Here is a 22,397-nt window from a genome sequence, read left to right as displayed (position 1 = left end):
CCACCCCCCTTCACAATTATTATTGTTTATATATATATATATATATATATATATATATATATATATATATATATATATATATATATATATATATATATATATATATACACACACACACACACTGTATTTATATTTATATAATCTATACACTTTGGTTAATGAAACCAAATTAAATCCAGGGAAGGGTTGAATGGTTGCCTTTGGGCCTTAGAATCCTCCTCTGTCACGGAGTCTCACCCACTTAAGGCGCAATAATCATATTTCTTCTGAGGGGAGCTAAATAACCCCAGAGCAAGCCACACAGAAATGTAAGCACCATGTGTTGCACACAGTGCGGGGTGATCACACAGCAATACCGCTGACAGGCTTACATTTAGTGTATTGTAGGAAGTGTTACTGCCCATTACTAGAGGATCTCACTATCCCTCTAACCAAAATGTGCTCCAGCTCCTCCCACCAGCAGTAGCAGTGTGCAGCAGTGTTTACTGAAGCGTTTCTGTTCTCTGTCCAGAGGGAATTTAGTTCCTCCTGCAAAAATAGTGCAGGAACTCCGTTCCCAAGCATTCCCACTCGACTTGCCCCCTGCATATATACACATTCACACACACATACATACACATGCACACACATACACACACATGAGCACAGTAGATTGATGAAACCATCAAGAATTATGCTGCCATGTGAATGTGTGTCACTAGATTAAAAATAGTACTTTTCATACCCATATGTAATAAAGAGTTAAAGAGATTCCTATATGGTAGGTGGCTATTTTCTTTCATGTAATTGGCAAGAGTCCATGAGCTAGTGACATATGGGATATACAATCCTACCAGGAGTGGCAAAGTTTCCAAAACCTCAAAATGCCTATAAATACACCCCTCACCACACCCACAATTCAGTTTTACAAACTTTGCCTCCTATGGAGGTGGTGAAGTAAGTTTGTGCTAAGATTTCTACGTTGATATGCGCTTCTCAGCATTGTTGAAGCCCATTTCCTCTCAGAGTACAGCGAATGTCAGAGGGACGTGAAGGGAGTATCACCTATTGAATACGAGGATTTTCCTAACGGGGGTCTTTTTCATGGGTTCTCTGTTATCGGTCGTAGAGATTCATCTCCTACCTCCCTTTTCAGATCGACGATATACTCTCCAATTTACCATTACCTCTGTTAAAGAACTGTTTTAGTACTGGTTCGGCTATCTGCTATATGTGGATGGGTGTCTTTTGGTAAGTATGTTTTCATTTACTTAAGACACTCTCAGCTATGGTTTGGCACTTTATGCAAATTATGTAAAGTTCTAAATATATGTATTGTACTTATATTTGCCATGAGTCAGGTTCATGTATTTCCTTCTGCAGACTGTCAGTTTCATATTTGGGAATATAAACACTTAAGAAATTTATTTCTTACCTGGGGTAAGTCTTTTTCAATTTGACTACTTTTGTATTTGTGGCTATTAGGCCTGCAAGTGCGTCAAATGTTAGACTTTATTGCGTCATTTTTTGGCGCAAATTTTTTTGGTGCGGGAAATTACGTTTTTGACGCAACTTCGTCATTTACGGCGTCATACGTGACGTCGAGACCTTTCACACGGCGGCGTCTTAGTGATGCAAGTGTGTCATTTCCGGTCATTTTTGGCGCCAAAAAAGTTTTCATTATTTCTATACCCCATTGTTGTTTGCCTCCTGCTTTCTTTTCTATCAAGAGGCCTATGCTTTTGCATTTTTTCCCATTCCTGAAACTGTCATTTTAGGAAATAGATAATTTTGCTTTATATGTTGTTTTTTCTCTTACATTGAGCAAGATGTCCCAATCTGATCCTGTCTCTGAAGTTTCTGCTGGAACATTGCTGCCTGACATCGGTTCTACTAAACCTAAGTGCATTTGTTGCAAAATTGTAGAAATTATTCCACCGAATGTCGTTTGTAATAGTTGTCATGATAAACTTTTACATGCAGATAGTGTCTCTATCAGTAATAGTGCATTGCCAATTGCAGTTCCTTCAACTTCTAATGTGCATGATATACCTGTAAATTTTAAAGAATTTGTTTCTGAATCTATTATGAAGGCTTTGTCTGCATTTCCACCTTCATATAAATGTAAAAGGTCTTTTAAAACTTCTCATTTAGCTGATGAAATTTCAAATGACCAACAACATAATAATTCATCCTCTTCTGATGAGGATCTATCTGAAACAGAAGATCCTTCCTCAGATATTGACACTGACAAATCTACTTATTTATTTAAAATAGAGTATATGCATTCTTTATTAAAAGAAGTGTTAATTACTTTGGATATTGAGGTAACCAGTCCTATTGACGTTCAGTCTAATAAACATTTAAATGCTGTTTTTTTTTTTTTTTTTTTTTTTTTTTTTTTTTTTTTTTAAACAAGCTTTATTGGCAAAAAAGTTATGGAAACATACAATCCTGTCATGTTTAACATTAATACAAACAACCAGTTCCTCCGGACATTAGTAAATATATCTTAATACTTCTATCATCAATTTTTAGATATGTCAGAGAATCAGAATGTCCAGGAGAAGATAGACAGGCTATCTGCATAGTCCAAAGCTTGTAGTTTTTTTTTTTTTTTTTTTATACAACCAATCAAATAACATTGAACAAAGGGAGAGAAAAGAAAAGTACAAAAAGGAAAAGAAGGCAAATAAAATAAAACATGTTACGTAACTCGTAATATTTTATGAGGTAAGAGTTGCATTATAGGGTATAGCGCAAGACATGGGTCGTGGTATGTAGTGTCATCTAGAATCCTGGAATATAACAGGGATGGGGCTCACTCATGAGCGCAGCCCAGATATCTAAATGTCCCTCAGGACCTACCACCTAGTAAGAGTTATAAGGGGGCAAAGTTACTCAATAAGTTGTCCCTTCAATCCCATGAATATAGGTCTCCCAATAGAAGGACATTGCACAGTAGAAGTCAAGTCTGTTGGTTTGAGTGTAGTGGTATTTTTCAAGGGATAGTAGAAGTGAAACCTGTTGTGCCCATTCTTTTGTAGTCGGGACAGCTTTCTGTTTCCATAGTCTCGGCACTAGTTGTTTTGCACTGCTAAGCATAATATATAGTAGCTTGGATTTATATTTACATTTAATTCGTGGGGGTTTGTTGAATAGCAGAGTAAGAGGGTCAAAAGGGATCTCGTGTGCGAGGGCTTTTTGGATCTCAGAGTGTGTATTTTTCCAGAAGGGCTGGAGGACTGGGCAGTCCCACCATATATGATATAGTGATCCTACCTGTTCACAGCCTCTCCAGCACAGAGGGTCAGAGAGTCTGTAGATTTTGGCCAGCCTACTCGGGTATAGATACCACCTACATAGTAGTTTCATGTTTGTCTCGGTTATGCTCATTGAGGATGGCGCTTTCCCCATGTGTTGGAAAATACAGTCCCATGTCCCAGGTGAGATACTGAGACCTAGTTCTGTTTCCCAGGTTCGGGTGTATGATGGGAGGTTTCTAGAGTGGATGGTCGTTAAAATTTTATATGTCATAGAGAGTGCACCTTTCGTTGACTGCGTGGACCAGCAAAGTGTTTCAAAAGGGTTTAAGCTCCTAACTATGTTAGTCCTGTCTACATGATGTGAGATAAAATGTGACATTTGAAAGTATTCAAACCATTTGTTGAAGTATGGAATGCTTCTCTCTACTAAAGTGGATCTAGGTAATACATTGCCCCCCTCCAGCAGGGAAAGACAGGGTAGTCCCGCTGAAATGCCATATGTGTCATTTGCCCAAACCTGTTGGCAAGGTGGGAAGGTCTTATTGTGACATAGAGGGGTTAATGGAGAAGGTATTGTGGACACCCCCTTCAGGGATTTTGTAAGGCAGTCCCATGTTAAAAAAGTGTCTTTTATCAGGGAGGTGGGGGATGTCAACATAGCTCTGTCGTGTTTGTGGAGCCAACATTGTGTGCCTAGACTTTTTGAGCCAGCTAAATCATGCTCAAGCTTCACCCATTCTTTGTCTTGCACATTTTTGCACCAGTCTATTAATCTGGTGAGAAAGGCCGCTTGTTGATAAAACAAGAGGTTGGGCATTCCAAGTCCTCCTCTGTGACGTGGCCTATAAAGTGTAGCTTTTGCTATCCTGGGGTGTTGATGTGCCCACAAAAAAGCATTGACTAATTTTTGTGCTGCACTTATATAATGCTGGGGGAGGTGGGTAGGGACCGTCTGAAATAAATAGAGGAAGCGGGGCAAGATACTCATCTTGAAAGCATGCGCTCTACCGAGCCAAGATAAGCATTTGCCCCGCCAACCTTTCAATTCTGCCTTCACCGAGTCGAAGAGGGAGAGATAATTCAAGTGGAATAAGGAATCGTGTGTGTGTGAGATTTGAATTCCCAGGTATTTGATAGAGGTATGCTCCTGTCGGAATAGATATTGCTCTGTGATTTGGGTAGCTTTTTGATCTGGAAGTCCCACACTTAAAAACTCTGACTTTAACATATTAATTTTAAAATTAGATAGGGAACTATATCTCTCTATTTCAGGTATTAAGAAGGAGAGCGATTCCAAGGGTGAGGTTAGGGTAAAAAGAACATCGTCAGCATACAACGTTGTTTTGTATTGAGTGTCACCTACTTGGAACCCCTCTACTCCCGAATTATTCCTAACGTTAGCAGCTAGAACCTCCATGGCCAATACGAATAGCAGAGGGGAAAGCGGGCAGCCCTGTCTTGTGCCGTTAAGGATGGGGAAAGGGTCTGATATAGAATCATTTAATTTAATACGGGCTTTAGGTGAATGATATAAGGCAAAAATTTTCCCTATAAGCTTATCTCCAAATCCAAATCGTGCTAATGTAAGTTTTAAGAATTGCCAATCTAGTCTATCGAACGCCTTTTCGGCATCGATGGCCAGGAAGATAGAAGGGATAGTATGAGTTTGAGCATATTCAAGGAGATTAAGAATCTTAGTAGTGTTGTCCCTCGCCTCTCGGCGAGGTACAAATCCCACCTGATTCAGGTGGATCAATTGGGGTAGCAGCTTGTTGATTCTTAGGGCGATGAGTTTTGCAAACAGCTTGATGTCAGTGTTTAAGAGCGAGATAGGGCGGAAATTGGCAGGGGAGTCAGTGGGTTTGCCCGGTTTAGGGATAACTGTGATATGGGCTTCTAACATTGAGGAGAGAAAAGGGTGTGCCTGGTCGGCTATATTGAATAATGTGCATAGGTGGTGGATTAGGAAGGGTGCAAATTTTTTATAATATGAGGTTGTGAACCCGTCAGGGCCTGGACTCTTACCCGTCGGTAATTGTTTAAGAGCCGCCATAATTTCTGCCGCCGAGAAAGGTGCCTCTAGGTCAGATGCCTGCTCTTCTGTTAACTGAGGTAAGGGGGTGCTTGAAAGGTATGTTTTGATGATATTTTCATCATCGCCCGAGGTGTGGAATCTCGGGAGGTTATAAAGTTTTGAGTAATAGGCTAGGAATTGGGAGAGTATCTCGGGGGTTGTGTTGACCGTCTTATTTGTTGGTGTTTTAAGTGCATTAACAAAGGTTTTCAATTTTTTGAGTTTTAAGGATCGTGCGAGGAGTTTTCCTGCTCTATTGCTTTCAAAATAAAATTTTTGTTTTGTTTTAAGCGCTAGTGTGTTGGCCTCTTGCATTAGCTGTTCTTGTACCTTTTTCCTAGCCTTGTCTAAATTCTCTAGGGTGTGAGTGTCTGTAGGGTACAATTTATGTTGGTGTTCTAGTTTGGCTAAGAGATCAGTGGATGATTTGTAAAGTAACCGTGCTTTTTGCCTAATATGTGCCTTATACTTAATAAATTCACCTCTAATGTAACATTTGTGGGCCTCCCAAACTATGAAGGGGTCCGTCTCTGGTAATGAATTTAGCTGAAAATATTCCGGTAGCATTTTCTCTATTTTATTTTTGAAATCAGGATTGTTTAATAAGGTATCGTCTAACTTCCATTGAAAGGTGGTTTTTGGTGCTGAGGGCCATATTAGTTGTGTCAGCACTGCGGAGTGGTCTGACCAGACTGTGTGGGAGAGCTTAGAGGTGAGAACAAATGATAAGCCTTTTTGATTTGTCAGGAGGTAATCAATTCTACTGTATGAACGATGTGGGGAGGAGAAAAAGGTGTAGTCCCTTCTGGTTGGGTGTTTAAATCTCCATATATCGAATATCGTTTGTTCGTACATGAGTTTCCAAAATTGTTTAAGTGCATGTTTGGATGTAGAGGGCTTGGGATTTGTGGTGTCTATATCCGGGTGTATGGGCATGTTAAAGTCCCCCCCTATATAGAGCGTGCCTATAGTATGATCTAGGATCTGTGCAAAATATTTTCTGAAAAAGGGGAACTGCTTCTTGTTCGGGGCGTATAGATTAACCAGTGTAACCGGTGAGCCGTACAGTAGACCAGTCACGCACAAAAACCTCCCTTCCGTGTCTGTATGTGTTTGGATCGGGGTGAAAGAGATGTGTCTGCTTATAAGAATGCTCACTCCGTTCCTTTTATGATCAAATGAACTATGGAAATGTTGTGTATAGTGTCCACCAAAATATTTCGGTTCTTTAAGTTTTAGGAAGTGCGTCTCCTGTAAGAATAAAATGTCACCTCCTTTCCGACGGAGGTCTAGCATAGCTAAGGAGCGTTTCTGTGCTGAATTGAGACCTCTCGCGTTCTGGCTTATTAATGTAATGTTCTTGCTGTTAGTAGTCATGATTAGTCAGTGAGGGAATATCTGTCATTTTGTAAAAGTGTCTAGGTAGCAAAGTCTCGCTAGTAGTCTGTGCGTGCTTACACCCAGCCAGCTGCAACTCAAAATCTGCATTTCTCATACGTAACATAAACAATGTAAACAAATGATAACCAAAAAGTGAGTAGTACAATTTACATTTCAACAAGGAGTATCTTAATAAAAATAACGCCATAAAACGTTTGTTAGTTAGGAGGAGGCGATAGCCGGCTCCGCTTAAAGATATACAGTAAGTTCTAACAAATGCCTATAATTCACATTTACATAGCTGTAGTAAAATTTAAACATACTAGTCTGGAACATTATGCATAAGACTCAAGTTGTACTAGTCTGCCCAGTGGAAGGGCTTCAGCATTTATAGTAATACAAACAGAAGAAAGAAAAGACCAAACAAAAAGGATACTTATCGGCATCTAGCAGGTCAGGACTCGGGAAGTCAAACAGGGACAATACTCAAGGTGTTGATGTCCAGGTAGATTTTACTAGAGTATTGACCCATACAATCGTCCCAGTCTCTCAGCTGAGGACCTTAAAAGTCGTATCAAGGAGAGGAGCTTGGGGACCTGACCGGTGGGCGTACACTGTGTTTAGGGGCCACTTTTTGCCAGCCTCCTCGATCTGTCCTAGCCGTTCTTTTCTTTGGGGGCTCCTGAGAGTCCTCTGTAGGTGATCCAGTGGGTGCTTCAATCTCTAAGGCCGAGCAGAAATCCCTGATATCTTCCATAGATTTACAGTTTAGTTTCCTGTTTCCGTGTAGAACGTATAAGTGGAAAGGAAAGCCCCATCTATATAGGATCCTCTTTTGTCGTAAAAGTGTGGTTAGTGGAGCTAATTCCCTTCGTCTTTGCAATGTCCTTTGTGATAGGTCTTGAAAAAATTGTAGAATAACCCCTCTAAACTTAACCGGCTGGTTCTTTCGGGAGAGGTTCAAAAGCTCCTCTTTTTCTCCGAAGTCCTTAAACTTCATGATGACATCCCTTGGGGGTGCTGTGTCAGGGGGTCTGGGCCTCAAAGCTCTATGGGCTCTAACCCAAGGGATATCTGTAGTCGGAGTAGTGCTCCTAAGATGTGCAAAGAGGGCTGGGAAGTAAGTCGGAAAGTCTTTCGGAAGCACCGCCTCAGGGATACCTCTTATTCTGACATTTTTCCTACGGCTGCGATTCTCAAGATCTTCTATCTTGTCGTGTAAGTCAGAGAGCAATTCAGCATGATGTTTTGTGGCACCCTGAGTCGTATTGATTTCTCCTTGTAGGTGGTCTGTAAATTCTTCTAATGCTTCAACTCTGTTGCCCATAGAGTGCAGGTCCTGTTTCATTTCTGCTATTTCCTCTCGGATACATGAGCGGATAATGTCCGCAATGTCTTGCTTGGATGCCAGTGTGGAGAGAATAGTGTTTGGCACAGAGGTGCTTTCCTCAGGGGTTTCCCCTATTTTTTGTGGTGTTGTCACCTTTTGTATAGGCGACCTGATCTTTTCAGAAATCATTGCTGCTTTAGTTCCTGTGGGGGAGAAAAATTGGTCCACCGCATTATCCCTATTGCTGTTTATTTTCTGTGGTTTAATGGGCTTTGTTGAGCGTTTAGGATTCATTATAGAATAATAAACAACAAAAAAAAGATTTTTTAGGGATCTCAGCAAGTGTGTAGTGGGCACCTTTAGTTACCCCGTTGCAGTGGAGGGACAGGGAGAAGGAAAAAAGTCATAGGTAAGATGTATAATCACACTCACGTGGCCGGGCTGGCTTAAGTGTTAGCTTCAGTAGACCAGTGTTTATATTTATAAAGCAGCATTCCTCAATGGCTATGTAAGATTGTGTGATGGTAGGGCTGTGACTCGTAATTTGTTTTATAGGTCTGGGTTGCTACAAAGCATTATCTTATGTCTTGCTGTAAGTCAAACAAATTCTCGCCACTCCAGTCTTCACTACCTTTCCCCCGACCCTCTCCCACTTCTTCTCGCTAGGCAGTTCAAAATTGTCGGTTAAGCTCTCAATTCCGCCTTAACAGCGCACTTTCTGTTTGCCCCTTGCGGCCTCTGACTGCGTGTGGGGATGGCAAGATGGCGGCCTGTTACGGGAGGACCTCTAGGTCCGGCAGCCCGCGGGCAAGATATCTCTCTCGGGGAGGGTATGGGAGGGCTCCCTTCTATCACCGCTATTTACCTGCGGTCGTCCAAGTCTGTTAGGTCTGGGCCTCTCTCTCCCGGCACAGCTGGGGCCCTTCACTGTCTGTTGCGTTGCGGCGTCTCAGGGTTTACAGCGTGTGACACGGGCACTGCGAGTAGCGACGATCTTACCGCTGAGATGGCACTCCGGGGTCTCAAATTCAGCCTCCAACCTCCCTGGGCAAGTACTTATCAGTTCCTCATAGTTTAGGATGCGTAGTACCAGAAATGTGACTTAAATAGGCATAGCTGATGGAGCCGGTTAACGGAGCTATGGAGTTAAGCAGCCATCTTAGCTGCGGCCAGCTCCGCCCTCTTAAATGCTGTTTTTAAACCTCCTGTGGTTTCTCCAGGTGTTTTTCCTATTCCTGAGGCTATTTCTGATATGATTTCTAGGGAATGGAATAAGCCAGGTAGTTCCTTTATTCCTTCTTCAAGGTTTAAGAGATTGTATCCTTTACCAGCAAAATCTATAGAGTTTTGGGAAAAAATCCCCAAAGTTGATGGGGCTATTTCTACTCTTGCTAAACGTACCACTATTCCTATGGATGATAGCACTTCCTTTAAGGATCCTTTAGATAGGAAGCTTGAATTTTATCTAAGGAAGGCCTATTTATATTCAGGTCATCTCAGACCTGCTATTTCTTTAGGTGATGTTGCGGCTGCTTCAACTTTCTGGTTGGAAAATTTAGCGCAACATGAATTGGATTCTGACATATCTAGCATTGTTCGCCTACTACAACATGCTAATCATTTTATTTGTGATGCCATTTTTGATATTATCAAAATTGATGTTAGATCCATGTCTTTAGCTGTATTAGCTAGAAGAGCTTTGTGGCTTAAATCTTGGAATGCTGATATGACATCTAAGTCCAGATTGCTATCTCTTTCTTTCCAAGGTAATAAGTTATTTGGTTCTCAGTTGGATTCGATTATTTCAACTGTCACTGGGGGAAGGGAGTTTTTTTGCCTCAGGATAAAAGACCTAAGGGTAAATCCAAAGCTTCTAACCATTTTTGTTCCTTTTGACAAAATAAGGAACAAAAACCTAATCCTTCCCCCAAGGAATCTGTTTCCAGTTGGAAACCTTCCTCAAATTGGAATAAATCCAAGCCATTTAAGAAACCAAAGCCAGCCGCTAAGTCCGCATGAAGGTGCGGCCCTTATTCCAGCTCAGCTGGTAGGGGGCAGATTAAGATTTTTCAAGGATGTTTGAATAAATTCTGTCCAAAATCAATGGATTCAGAGCATTGTCTCTCAGGAGTACCGAATAGGATTCAGAGTAAGACCTCCTGTGAGAAGATTTTTTTTTCTCACGCATACCAGCAAATACAGTAAAAGCTCAGGCTTTCCTGAAGTGTGTTTCAGACCTGGAGTTTTCAGGGTTAATTATGCCAGTTCCGTTTCAGGAACAGGGTCTGGGGTTTTATTCAAATCTATTCATTGTCCCAAAGAAGGAAAATTCATTCAGACCAGTTCTGGATCTGAAAATTTTGAATTGTTATGTAAGAGTATCAACTTTCAAGATGGTGACGATAAGGACTATTCTGCCTTTTGTTCAGCAAGGACATTATATGTCCACAATAGACTTGCAGGATGCATACCTTCATATTCCGATTCATCCAGAACACTATCATTTTCTGAGATTCTCTTTTCTAGACAAGCATTACCAATTTGTTGCTCTTCCATTTGGCCTAGCAACAGCTCCAAGAATCTTTTCAAAGGTTCTGGGTGCCCTATTATCTGTAATCAGAGAACAGGGTATTGCGGTGTTTCCTTATTTGGACGATATCTTGGTACTAGCTCAGTCTTTACATACCGCAGAATCTCACACAAATCAACAAGTTTCTTGATTCCTCAGACAAGGGTCACCTTTTTAGGCTTCCAGATAGATTCAGTGTCCATGACTCTGTCTCTAACAGACAAGAGACGTTTAAGATTGGTCGCAGCATGTCGGCTCCTTCAGTCTCAGTTATTCCCTTCAGTGGCTATGTGCATGGAAGTTTTAGGTCTCATGACTGCAGCATCGGACGCAATCCCATTTGCTCGTTTTCACATGAGACCTCTACAGCTTTGTATGCTGAATCAATGGTGCAGGGGTTATACAAAGATATCACAATTAATATCCTTGAATCCCAATGTACGACACTCTCTGACATGGTGAATAGATCACCATCTTTTGGTTCAAGGGGCTTCTTTTGTTCGCCCAACCTGGACTGTGATCACAACAGATGCAAGTCTTTCAGGTTGGGGAGCTGTTTGGGGGTCTCTGACAGCACAAGGGGTTTGGAAATCTCAAGAGGCGAGATTACCAATAAATATTTTAGAACTCCGTGCAATTTTCAGGGCTCTTCAGTTTTGTCCTCTACTAAAGAGAGAACCGTTCATTTGTTTTCAGACAGACAATATCACAACTGTGGCTTATGTCAATCATCAGGGTGGGACTCACAGTCCCCAAGCTATGAAAGAAGTATCTCGGATACTTGCTTGGGAGGAATCCAGCATCTGTCTAATCTCTGCGGTGCATATTCCAGGTGTAGACAATTGGGAGGCGGATTATCTCAGCCGCCAGACTTTACATCCAGGGGAGTGGTCTCTCCATCCAGATGTATTTTCTCAGATTGTTCAGATGTGGGGGCTTCCAGAGATAGATCTCATGGCCTCTCATCTAAACAAGAAACTTCCCAGATACCTGTCCAGGTCCAGGGATGTTCAGGCGGAAGCAGTGGATGCGCTGACACTTCCTTGGTGTTATCAACCTGCTTAAATCTTCCCGCCTCTAGTTCTCCTTCCAAGAGTGATTTCCAAAATCATCATGGAACAGTCTTTTGTGTTGCTGGTGGCTCCAGCATGGCCACACAGGTTTTGGTATGTGGATCTGGTTCGGATGTCCAGTTGCCCGCCTTGGCCACTTCCGTTACGGCCGGACCTACTATCTCAAGGTCCATTTTTCCATCAGGATCTCAAATCATTAAATTTGAAGGTATGGAAATTGAACGCTTAGTTCTAAGTCATAGAGGTTTCTCTGATTCAGTGATCACTACTATGTTACAAGCGTGTAAATCTGTCTCTAGAAAGATTTATTATAGAGTTTGGAAGACTTACATTTCATGGTGTTCTTCTCATAATTTCTCCTGGCATTCTTTTAGAATTCCTAGAATTTTGCAGTTTCTTCAGGATGGTTTGGATAAAGGTTTGTCTGCAAGTTCCTTGAAAGGACAAATCTCCGCTCTTTCTGTTTTATTTCACAGAAAAATTGCTATACTTCCTGATATACACTGTTTTGTACAAACTTTAGTACGTATTAAGCCTGTCATTAAGTCAATTTCTCCTCCTTGGAGTCTTAATTTGGTTCTGAGGGCTTTACAGGCTCCTCCATTTGAACCTATGCATTCTTTGAACATTAAACTACTTTCTTGGAAAGTGTTGTTCCTTTTGGCTATCTCTTCTGCTAGAAGAGTTTCTGAGCTATCTGCTCTTTCTTGTGAGTCTCCTTTTCTGATTTTTCATCAGGATAAGGCAGTTTTGCGGACTTCTTTTCAATTTTTACCTAAGGTTGTGAATTCTAACAACATTAGTAGAGAAATTGTTGTCCCTTCTTTATGTCCTAATCCTAAGAATTCTTTGGAGAAATCCTTACATTCTTTGGATGTGGTAAGAGCTTTGAAATATTATGCGGAAGCTACTAAAGATTTCAGGAAGACTTCCAGTCTATTTGATTTATTTTCTGGTCCTAGGAAAGGTCAGAAGGCTTCTGCTATTTCCTTGGCTTCTTGGTTGAAACTTTTGATTCATCAAGCTTATTTGGAGTCGGGTCAAACCCCGCCTCAGAGAATTACAGCTCATTCTACTAGATCAGTCTCTACTTCATGGGCTTTTAAGAATGAAGCTTGAGTTGATCAGATTTGCAAAGCAGCCACTTGGTCTTCTTTGCATACATTTACTAAATTTTACCATTTTGATGTATTTGCTTCTTCGGAAGCAGTTTTTGGTAGAAAAGTTCTTCAGGCAGCTGTTTCAGTTTGATTCTTCTGCTTTTTTGATTTAAGTTTTTTTCTTTCAAAAGGGAAAATAACTTATTTTTGGGTTGTGGATTATTTCTCAGCGGATTATGGCTGTTTTTTGTTTTATTCCCTCCCTCTCTAGTGACTCTTGAGTGGAAGACTCCACATCTTGGGTATTGATATCCCATATGTCACTAGCTCATGGACTCTTGCCAATTACATGAAAGAAAACATAATTTATGTAAGAATTTACCTGATAAATTCATTTCTTTCATATTGGCAAGAGTCCATGAGGCCCACCCTTTTTATGGTGGTTATGATTTTTTGTATAAAGCACAATTATTTCCAAATTTCCTTTGTTGATGCTTTCTACTCCTTTCTTTATCACCCCACTGCTTGGCTATTCGTTAAACTGAATTGTGGGTGTGGTGAGGGGTGTATTTATAGGCATTTTGAGGTTTGGGAAACTTTGCCCCTCCTGGTAGGATTGTATATCCCATATGTCACTAGCTCATGGACTCTTGCCAATATGAAAGAAATGAATTTATCAGGTAAATTCTTACATAAATTATGTTTTTCCATTTCAATGCATATTATGAGTGCAGTAATGTACACTAAAGGTACAGATTCTGGTCCTTATTATGATGTTTACAAGTGTAAGACGTCTATGACAAGTAGCTATGAACCAGTTGAGAGGTTAAAAATGCCTTAAAGGGACATTAAACACTAAACAAATGCTAGATAGAATGATGCATCAAAAGAAAAGATTAGTCTGAGAATAACATGTAAATGTATTTTAAAAGTTTCATTAGCTGTTTAAATATTGACAAAATAAGTGTAAAATTTTAGTGTCTATAAAACAAAAGTCTTCCACCCCCCCCCTCACAATTATTATTTTATGTTGTAACTTAGGTTACCTTCGCTGCTGTTGCCAATTAGGGACAGTTATAAATAGGTCACTAGATTGTGCAGCCAATGATTGTGAGAAATAGAATAGTGTTTTGCACTTTCTAACAGTAAATGAAAAGCTCACAATTTCTGAATGAAATTACAGGAAAAGGGGACAAAATAAATAATGAAAGTATATTGCAGAGTTTTTCTTATATATATGATTTATCATTTTATATTACCATCACAAAATGTTTAATGTCCCTTTTAAAGCTTTATTAAAACAAATACCACAAACACTTTTTTTTGAATAAGGAAGTAGTTGAATGATCAAATATATTAAGAAACTGAAGATTAAATATACAGAGGGCATTATAGGCAAGTACCAAACAGCCAGCAGGTACAATAGGCAAGGAATGGGTAAGTAGGCAGGTTACAAGCCAGTGTGCATATGAGGCATACAACAGGCCAACGGTTACTATAGGGAGGTAACAAATGTCCAACAGATGTTATAGGAAGGTAACAGGCCAGTGGGCATATTGGGTAGGTAACAAACTGGTCAAACAAGGAGCAAACTAAAGATCACTAGTGATGGTTGACACTGCAATAATGGAGGGAACAACATTTTTATATGATCTGCGTAGTTCAGAAACAACTCAAATATGCTGGACAGCACACTATGAGGTGAACTTTAAAACTAGATTTAAAAAGGCACAGAGGCTCTTGCAGACGTTAGGCACTCTTTGTCCTGGGGGGTGGGGGGAGGATAGTGAAACCAGGACAGGGGTATAGAGAACACTGTATGATGCAGTACAGTAACAATACTGTGCTTTTTGTATGGTGTGACGACAGTGTGCCTTTGTATGAAGTGTGATACTATTCATGCTTTATGGCTTGGAAGTGGAACATTTGAAGTTGTATGGTGTGTTAATAAAATGCATTCTGTATTGTGTACTTCGCATGCAATATTTTGCATTACAGCTGTGCATGCTGGGGTGTGATGTCATTGTGCATGTTGTGCAATGTGAGAACACTGGGTGTGGTGTTAGAATATTAGGTATATTTTACATAAATGCTGCATTGTATGAGAACACAGTGTCTGTTTTGTGGTGTGTGAATACTGTATTTGTTGAGAGGTATGAGAACATCTTCTGTTAATGAGAATACAAAATATATTGTGTGTTTTCATAGCATTGTGTCTGTGGTGTGGAACACTGGAAATTATGTGTTGTACGAACTGTTGAGTAAAAATACCTGGGTATTCTGTGTGGACGTATTTTGTAGTGTTGCCATTTTGTTGTTTGACACCACTGCATATTTTCTAGTATTAGAACAATGAAAACATTACATATCGTGAGAGCAGTTTTCAAGCTTGGCGGAGTCGGGACATATTAAATAGTCAATATACAATTGGTACTGTGTTCTGTGAGAAATCGTTACACACACACACTGTCATAGCTGTGATGAAAAGTTTATAAGAAATAATGGAAGAATACTGATGAAAGATCATCTCCAAAATTCTCCCACACAGCACATTTGCTTTCCAAGAACTTATTTTCAGAAACGCAACAGATGTCCGCTGCACACATTCTCTACATCAGTGGTGCTTGGATGTGACTATGTAAGAATTGTATACACTTAGACTGTTTGTAGCTCTGCCCAGACCAATTCATGTGGCAGATGAACTCTTGCTGAGGCATAATGGTAACGCTGCAATTCTCACCAGAGACATATTTCTTCCATTTCTCTACACAGTGTTTTGATTCGAAGTCCTGCAAATTTAATTCAGGAAATTATTTTGGTGGATGACTTCAGCACAGATCGTAAGTACTTTTTTTGGACTTTCAAATCTAATTTCATAGTCGGTGTTTAGCAAAGGTTAAATTTGTTTGTGTAGTTAGTGATTTTTTAGTAAAGTCTCCACTAGTCCCTATCTATTTTCTATTTAGTGGGCTAATGCAGGGCTCGACAAATCCAGGAGCAAGATAGCCACTTAGAATTTTACTCCTGGCTCCTAACTTTTTGGGTTAGTCTCAATAATTCTATATACAAATACCACTGCCTGGCTCTTAAAAGTATGACTGGCTCCTAAATATTCTCACTGGCTCCTAAAGTTTAAACAAATTTGCCAACCCCTGGGTTAATGTTTATTTCTTGACTAGTATTTTTTTCTCCTGGCTAGTAAAAAATTATATTTTTCAACCCCTGTAAGGAGCCCTCACTTTCACAGTATGGTGCAGTATATGGTCATTTAGCTGTCTAGACCAGTGTTTTTCAACCAGTGTGCCGTGGCACACTAGTGTGCCGTGAGAGATCCTCAGGTGTGCCACGGCAGACTGACAACAGTGTGACATATTTTTTAAACTTTGCTTGTTTTTTACTCCCAGTGCAGGGGTAGTTTGTAGGAGGCATGGCATAACAGCACAATACATACAGTATGTGTGTGTTTGTGTGTATGTGTATATATAGGCTGTATTAGGCTACAATGTGTGATTTTTTTAAAATTTTGGGATGGTGGTGTGCCACAGGATTTTTTAATGTAAAAAAGTGTGCCACGCCAAAAAAAGGTTAAAATGCACTGGTCTAGAGTATGTGATGTGCAGTGCTGTTATTTGCTGTAAGGTGATGTAACAAACTTATAGTCCTCATGTTCCATGTAAGGTTTAATGTAAATGTATGACCATCACCCTTGTGTGGGGTAGAGTATGGATGGACAGGGTTAGTAGCTACTGTTTCCAGTAAAAATCAAGAATTACATGTTGCTGTAATAGACTATATGTAATTATTACAGAATAGAGTTGTGGAACATTGTTGCTGAGTACAGATTTTTTTATTAATAAATTAGTATTTGGGAGCAGACACTTGTGAGATGAATTGCATTAACACTGTGTAAGTCACAAGGTTTTTTTCCTTCCCACAGCTGATGATTGCCAGCTTCTTGTCAAAATTCCAAAGGTGAGATGCCTGAGAAACAACCGCAGAGAAGGTAAGTTTATGCGCTGTTACTAGGAATGGTCCATACTTCCTGAGTTTTTTCCTCATATCTCTGTACTTTTCACAGCGTATCAGACCAATATTCAGCTTTATCTTACAGTTTACTAAGTAAGGGTAGCGTGAGCTGTGATTAGATTTAGACACCAGAGAGACAGCAGATTTGAGATAAACTGAGATAAAGAAAAACTTTATTAAAACATACGGCTAGATTTAGAGTTGGGCGGTAGCCGTCAAAACCAGCGTTAGAGGCTCCTAACGCTGTTTTTTACCGCCCTCTGGTATTTGGAGTCAGTCAGGAAAGGGTCTAACGCTCACTTTGCAGCCGCGACTTTTCCATACCGCAGATCCCCCTACGCCATTTGCGTATCCTTTTCTTTTCAATGGGATCTTTCTAACGCCGGTATTTAGAGTCTTGGCTGAAGTGAGTGTTAGAAATCTAACGACAAAACTCTAGCCCCAGAAAAAAGTCAGTAGTTAAGAGCTTTATGGGCTAACGCCGGATTATAAAGCTCTTAACTACTGTGCTCTAAAGTACACTAACACCCATAAACTACCTATGTACCCCTAAACTGAGGTCCCCCCACATCGCCGCCACTCTAATTACATTTTTTAACCCCTAATCTGCCGTCCGCACGCCGCCGCAAGCTACGCTATACTTATGTACCCCTAATCTGCTGCCCCTAACACCGCTGACCCCTATATTATATTTATTAACCCCTAATCTGCCCCCCTCAACGTCGCCTCCACCTGCCTACACTTATTAACCCCTAATCTGCTGACCGGACCACGCTGCTATTATAATAAAGTTATTAACCCCTAATCCGCCTCACTCCCGCCTCAATAACCCTATAATAAATAGTATTAACCCCTAATCTGCCCTCCCTAACATCGTCGACACCTAACTTCAAGCATTAACCCCTAATCTGCTGACCGGAGCTCACCGCTACTATAATACATTTTTTAACCCCTAAATCTAATTCTAACCCTAACCCTAACACCCCCCTAACTTAAATATAATGTAAATCTAACGAAATAAATGAACTATTATTAAATAAATTATTCCTATTTAAAGCTAAATACTTACCTGTAAAATAAACCCTAATATAGCTACAATATAAATTATAATTATATTGTAGCTATTTTAGGATTTATATTTATTTTACAGGTAACTTTGTAATTATTTTAACCAGGTACAATAGCTATTAAATAGTTAATAACTATTTAATAGTTACCTAGTTAAAATAATTACAAAATTACCTGTAAAATAAATCCTAACCTAAGTTACAATTACACCTAACACTACACTATCAATAAATAAATTAAATAAAATACCTACAATTGCCTACAATTAAACCTAACACTACACTATCAATAAATTAATTAAATACAATATCTACAAATAAATACATTTAAATAAACTAAAGTACAAAAAATAAAAAAGAACTAAGTTACAAAAAATAAAAAAATATTTACAAACATTAGAAAAATATTACAACAATTTTAAACTAATTACACCTACTCTAAGCCCCCTAATAAAATAACAAAGCCCCCCAAAATAAAAAAATGCCCTACCCTATTCTAAATTAAAAAAGTTCAAAGCTCTTTTACCTTACCAGCCCTTAAAAGGACCTTTTGTGGGGCATGCCCCAAAGAATTCAGCTCTTTTGCCTGTAAAAGAAAAATACAACCCCCCCAACATTACAACCCACCACCCACATACCCCTAATCTAACCCAAACCCCCCTTAAATAAACTTTCATCCCGCCGATGCGGAACATCCATCTTCACCGACGACTTCCCGACGAATGACGGTTCCTTTAAGGGACGTCATCCAAGATGGCGTCCCTCGAATTCCGATTGGCTGATAGTATTCTATCAGCCAATCGGAATTAAGGTAGGAAAATTCTGATTGGCTGATGGAATCAGCCAATCAGAATCAAGTTCAATCCGATTGGCTGATTCAATCAGCCAATCAGATTGAGCTCGCATTCTATTGGCTGTTTCGATCAGCCAATAGAATGCGAGCTCAATCTGATTGGCTGATCGGATCAGGCAATCAGATTGAACTTGATTCTGATTGGCTGATTCCATCAGCCAATCAGAATTTTCCTACCTTAATTCCGATTGGCTGATAGAATACTATCAGCCAATCGGAATTCGAGGGACGCCATCTTGGATGACGTCCCTTAAAGGAACCGTCATTCGTCGGGAAGTCGTCGGTGAAGATGGATGTTCCGCGTCGGCGGGATGAACATGGATCCGGAAGAAAGAAGATTGAAGTTGCCGCTTGATAGAAGACTTCAGTCGGATCATGGACCTCTTCAGCTCCCGCTTGGATGAAGACTTCAGTCGGATCAAGGACATCTTCAGCCCCCCCCTTGGGCTTGGATCAAGACATCGGAGGAGCTCTTCTGGATCGATCGGTGAACCCGGCGTGATGAAGATAAGGTAGGATGATCTTCAGGGGCTTAGTGTTAGGTTTATTTAAAGGGACACTGTACCCAAAAATTTTCTTTCGTGATTCAGATTGAGCATGAAATTTTAAGCACATTTCTAATTTACTCCTATTATCAAATTTTCTTCATTCTCTTGGTATCTTTATTTGAAATGCAAGACTGTAAGTTTAGATGCCTGCCCATTATTGTGAACAACCTGGGTTTTCCTTGCTGATTGGTGGATAAATTCATCCACAAATAAAAAAGTGCTGTCCAGAGTACTGAAACAAAAAAAAAGCTTAGATGCCTTCTTTTTCAAATAATGATAGCAAGAGAACGAAGAAAAATTAATAATAGGAGTAAATTAGAAAGTTGCTTAAAATTGCATGCTCTTTCTGAATTACAAAAGAAAAAATTTGGGTTCAGTGTCCCTTTAAGGGGGGTTTTGGTTAGATTAGGGGTATGTGGGTGGTGGGTTGTAATGTTGGGGGGGGGGTTGTATTTTTCTTTTACAGGCAAAAGAGCTGAATTCTTTGGGGCATGCCCCACACAAGTTCCTTTTAAGGGCTGGTAAGGTAAAAGAGCTTTGAACTTTTTTAATTTAGAATAGGGTAGGGCATTTTTTTTATTTTGGGGGGCTTTGTTATTTTATTAGGGGGCTTAGAGTAGGTGTAATTAGTTTAAAATTGTTGTAATATTTTTCTAATGTTTGTAAATATTTTTTTATTCTTTGTAACTTAGTTCTTTTTTATTTTTTGTACTTTAGTTAGTTTATTTAAATGTATTTATTTGTAGGTATTGTATTTAATTAATTTATTGATAGTGTAGTGTTAGGTTTAATTGTAGGTAATTGTAGGTATTTTATTTAATTTATTTATCGATAGTGTAGTGTTAGGTTTAATTTTAACTTAGGTTAGGATTTATTTTACAGGTAATTTTGTAATTATTTTAACTAGGTAACTATTAAATAGTTATTAACTATTTAATAGCTATTGTACCTGGTTAAAATAATTACAAAGTTACCTGTAAAATAAATATAAATCCTAAAATAGCTACAATATAATTATAATTTATATTGTAGCTATATTAGGGTTTATTTTACAGGTAAGTATTTAGCTTTAAATAGGAATAATTTATTTAATAATAGTTAATTTATTTTGTTAGATTTAAATTATATTTAAGTTAGGGGGGTGTTAGGGTTAGGGTTAGAATTAGCTTTAGGGGTTAAAAATTTTATTATAGTAGCGGTGAGCTCCGGTCGGCAGATTAGGGGTTAATGCTTGAAGTTAGGTGTCGGCGATGTTAGGGAGGGCAGATTAGGGGTTAATACTATTTATTATAGGGTTATTGAGGCGGGAGTGAGGTGGATTAGGGGTTAATAACTTTATTATAATAGCGGCAGTCGGCAGATTAGGGGTTAATTATTGTAGGTAGGTGGAGGCGACGTTGGGGGCAGCAGATTAGGGGTTAATAAATATAATATAGGGGTCGGCGGTGTTAGGGGCAGCAGATTAGGGGTACATAGCTATAATGTAGCTTGCGGTGGTGTACGGAGCGGCAGATTAGGGGTTAATAATAAAATGCAGGGGTCAGCGATAGCGGGGGCGGCAGATTAGGGGTTAATAATTGTAAGGTTAGGGGTGTTAAGACTCGGGGTTCATGTTAGGGTGTTAGGTGCAGACTTAGGAAATGTTTCCGCATAGGAAACAATGGGGCTGCGTTATGAGCTGAAAGCTGCTTTTTTGCAGGTGTTAGGTTTTTTTTCAGCTCAAACAGCCCCATTGTTTTCTATGGGGGAATTGTGCACGAGCATGTTTTTGAAGCTGCCCGCGTCCGTAAGCACAGCTGGTATCAAGAGTTGCAGTGGCGTTAAATATGCTCTACGCTCCCTTTTTTGGAGCCTAACGCAGCCCTTCTGTGAACTCTAAATACCAGCGGTATTTAAAAGGTGCTGGGGGAAAAATGCACGCGTAGCTAACGCACCCCTTTGGCCGCAGAACTCTAAATCTAGCCGATAGTTAATTAAAATGGAGGCACATGGTTTCTGACAGGAACATATACTTTGCTAATGGAGCTAGACTCAACTACTTTTAGATTCTGTTCCACTAATCAGATGTTACACTTTTAGAATGGGATACAAAATAGGCTCCAATGCAGTGTTAATATAGACTTGAATGAATAAAATAAATTCATATAATTCTGAATGGGTGACAACAATAGGCAATAAATAAGCCTATTTAATTAATTCATACCTACTATGTGTATAAGTGATTACAAATGGTTAGATTTGTATGTTGACCCTTAAAAAGCATTCACCTAGATTACCAGTTTTGCGCTAAACAGGGTGCGAAAATAACGCCAAAGAATTTGCGTTATTGCACTCTCCATAGCACTGCCATTACGTGTTACCGAAAAGCCTCCTTGTGTAGTGTGGTATGGTGCGTTAAGCTGCTTCTTAACGCCTGTTTCCGGTGAGCCTGAAGGTTTGCGCGGAAACGGGAATACGGCCCCATTCGGGCAATGATAAATCGGCCCCTAAGTCTGTTTTGTTCATGCTCAGTAGAGGCAGAATGCAACTTAAGTTCAAAACATGTCTGCTCTCTTACAAGAAACCAAGTCAGCTGTTGTTTCTACATCATCTGTTTCTTTTTATTTTAACTTTGATTTAACATATTTGTTTTTACAATAGGAGCACTATTTAAAATCCCTTTAAAGGGACAGTAAACATCTTGAGATTTTCTTTCAAAATGTTTTATTGTGTGTAATGAAATACATTTGCATTATATTTTGCCCTTTTCATGTAATTTAGCTCTGAAAATTGTAGATTTTCTAATTTTCAAAACTTAAAAAAAGCACACCACTGCCTTCTTATGGCTAACCCTGCTACATATCTCTTCTTAATTGTATTCATCAACTGCAAAACAACACATGTAATACATTGTCTTCTCTAAATAAGGCAAATGGTGTGTGAAGTTTGGCTTTGGAATTTTTTTTCCCCTCATACAACTCTCTGAAGCTTCTAGCAGTGCTCACACAACCTCCTCTTACTGTTCTCAGGGCTGATCCGATCTCGGGTTCGAGGAGCAGAAGTAGCTATTGCTCAGATTCTGACATTCTTAGACAGCCACTGTGAGGTCAACAATGAGTGGCTGCAGCCTCTGTTGCAGAGGGTTAAAGAGGT

At 39.6% G+C, this 22,397-nt stretch overlaps 1 protein-coding gene across 1 annotated transcript in view; it reads left to right on the top strand.

The window, feature by feature from the left end:
• GALNT16 (polypeptide N-acetylgalactosaminyltransferase 16) overlaps nt 1-22,397 on the top strand; it is a 159,579-nt gene that overhangs the window by 101,778 nt on the left and 35,404 nt on the right. Inside the window, exons 4-6 of the mRNA XM_053697988.1 lie at nt 15,544-15,611; nt 16,709-16,774; nt 22,274-22,395. Of these exons, the coding sequence (XP_053553963.1) occupies nt 15,544-15,611; nt 16,709-16,774; nt 22,274-22,395 (256 nt within the window). The remainder of the gene's footprint in view (nt 1-15,543; nt 15,612-16,708; nt 16,775-22,273; nt 22,396-22,397) is intronic.

The sequence above is a fragment of the Bombina bombina genome, chromosome 1 (assembly GCF_027579735.1).
Source record: "Bombina bombina isolate aBomBom1 chromosome 1, aBomBom1.pri, whole genome shotgun sequence".
In the NCBI taxonomy this organism is placed as follows: Eukaryota; Metazoa; Chordata; class Amphibia; order Anura; family Bombinatoridae; genus Bombina; species Bombina bombina.
Note: the sequence above shows the minus strand (reverse complement) of the source record. Positions and strands in the feature narration are given on the sequence as shown.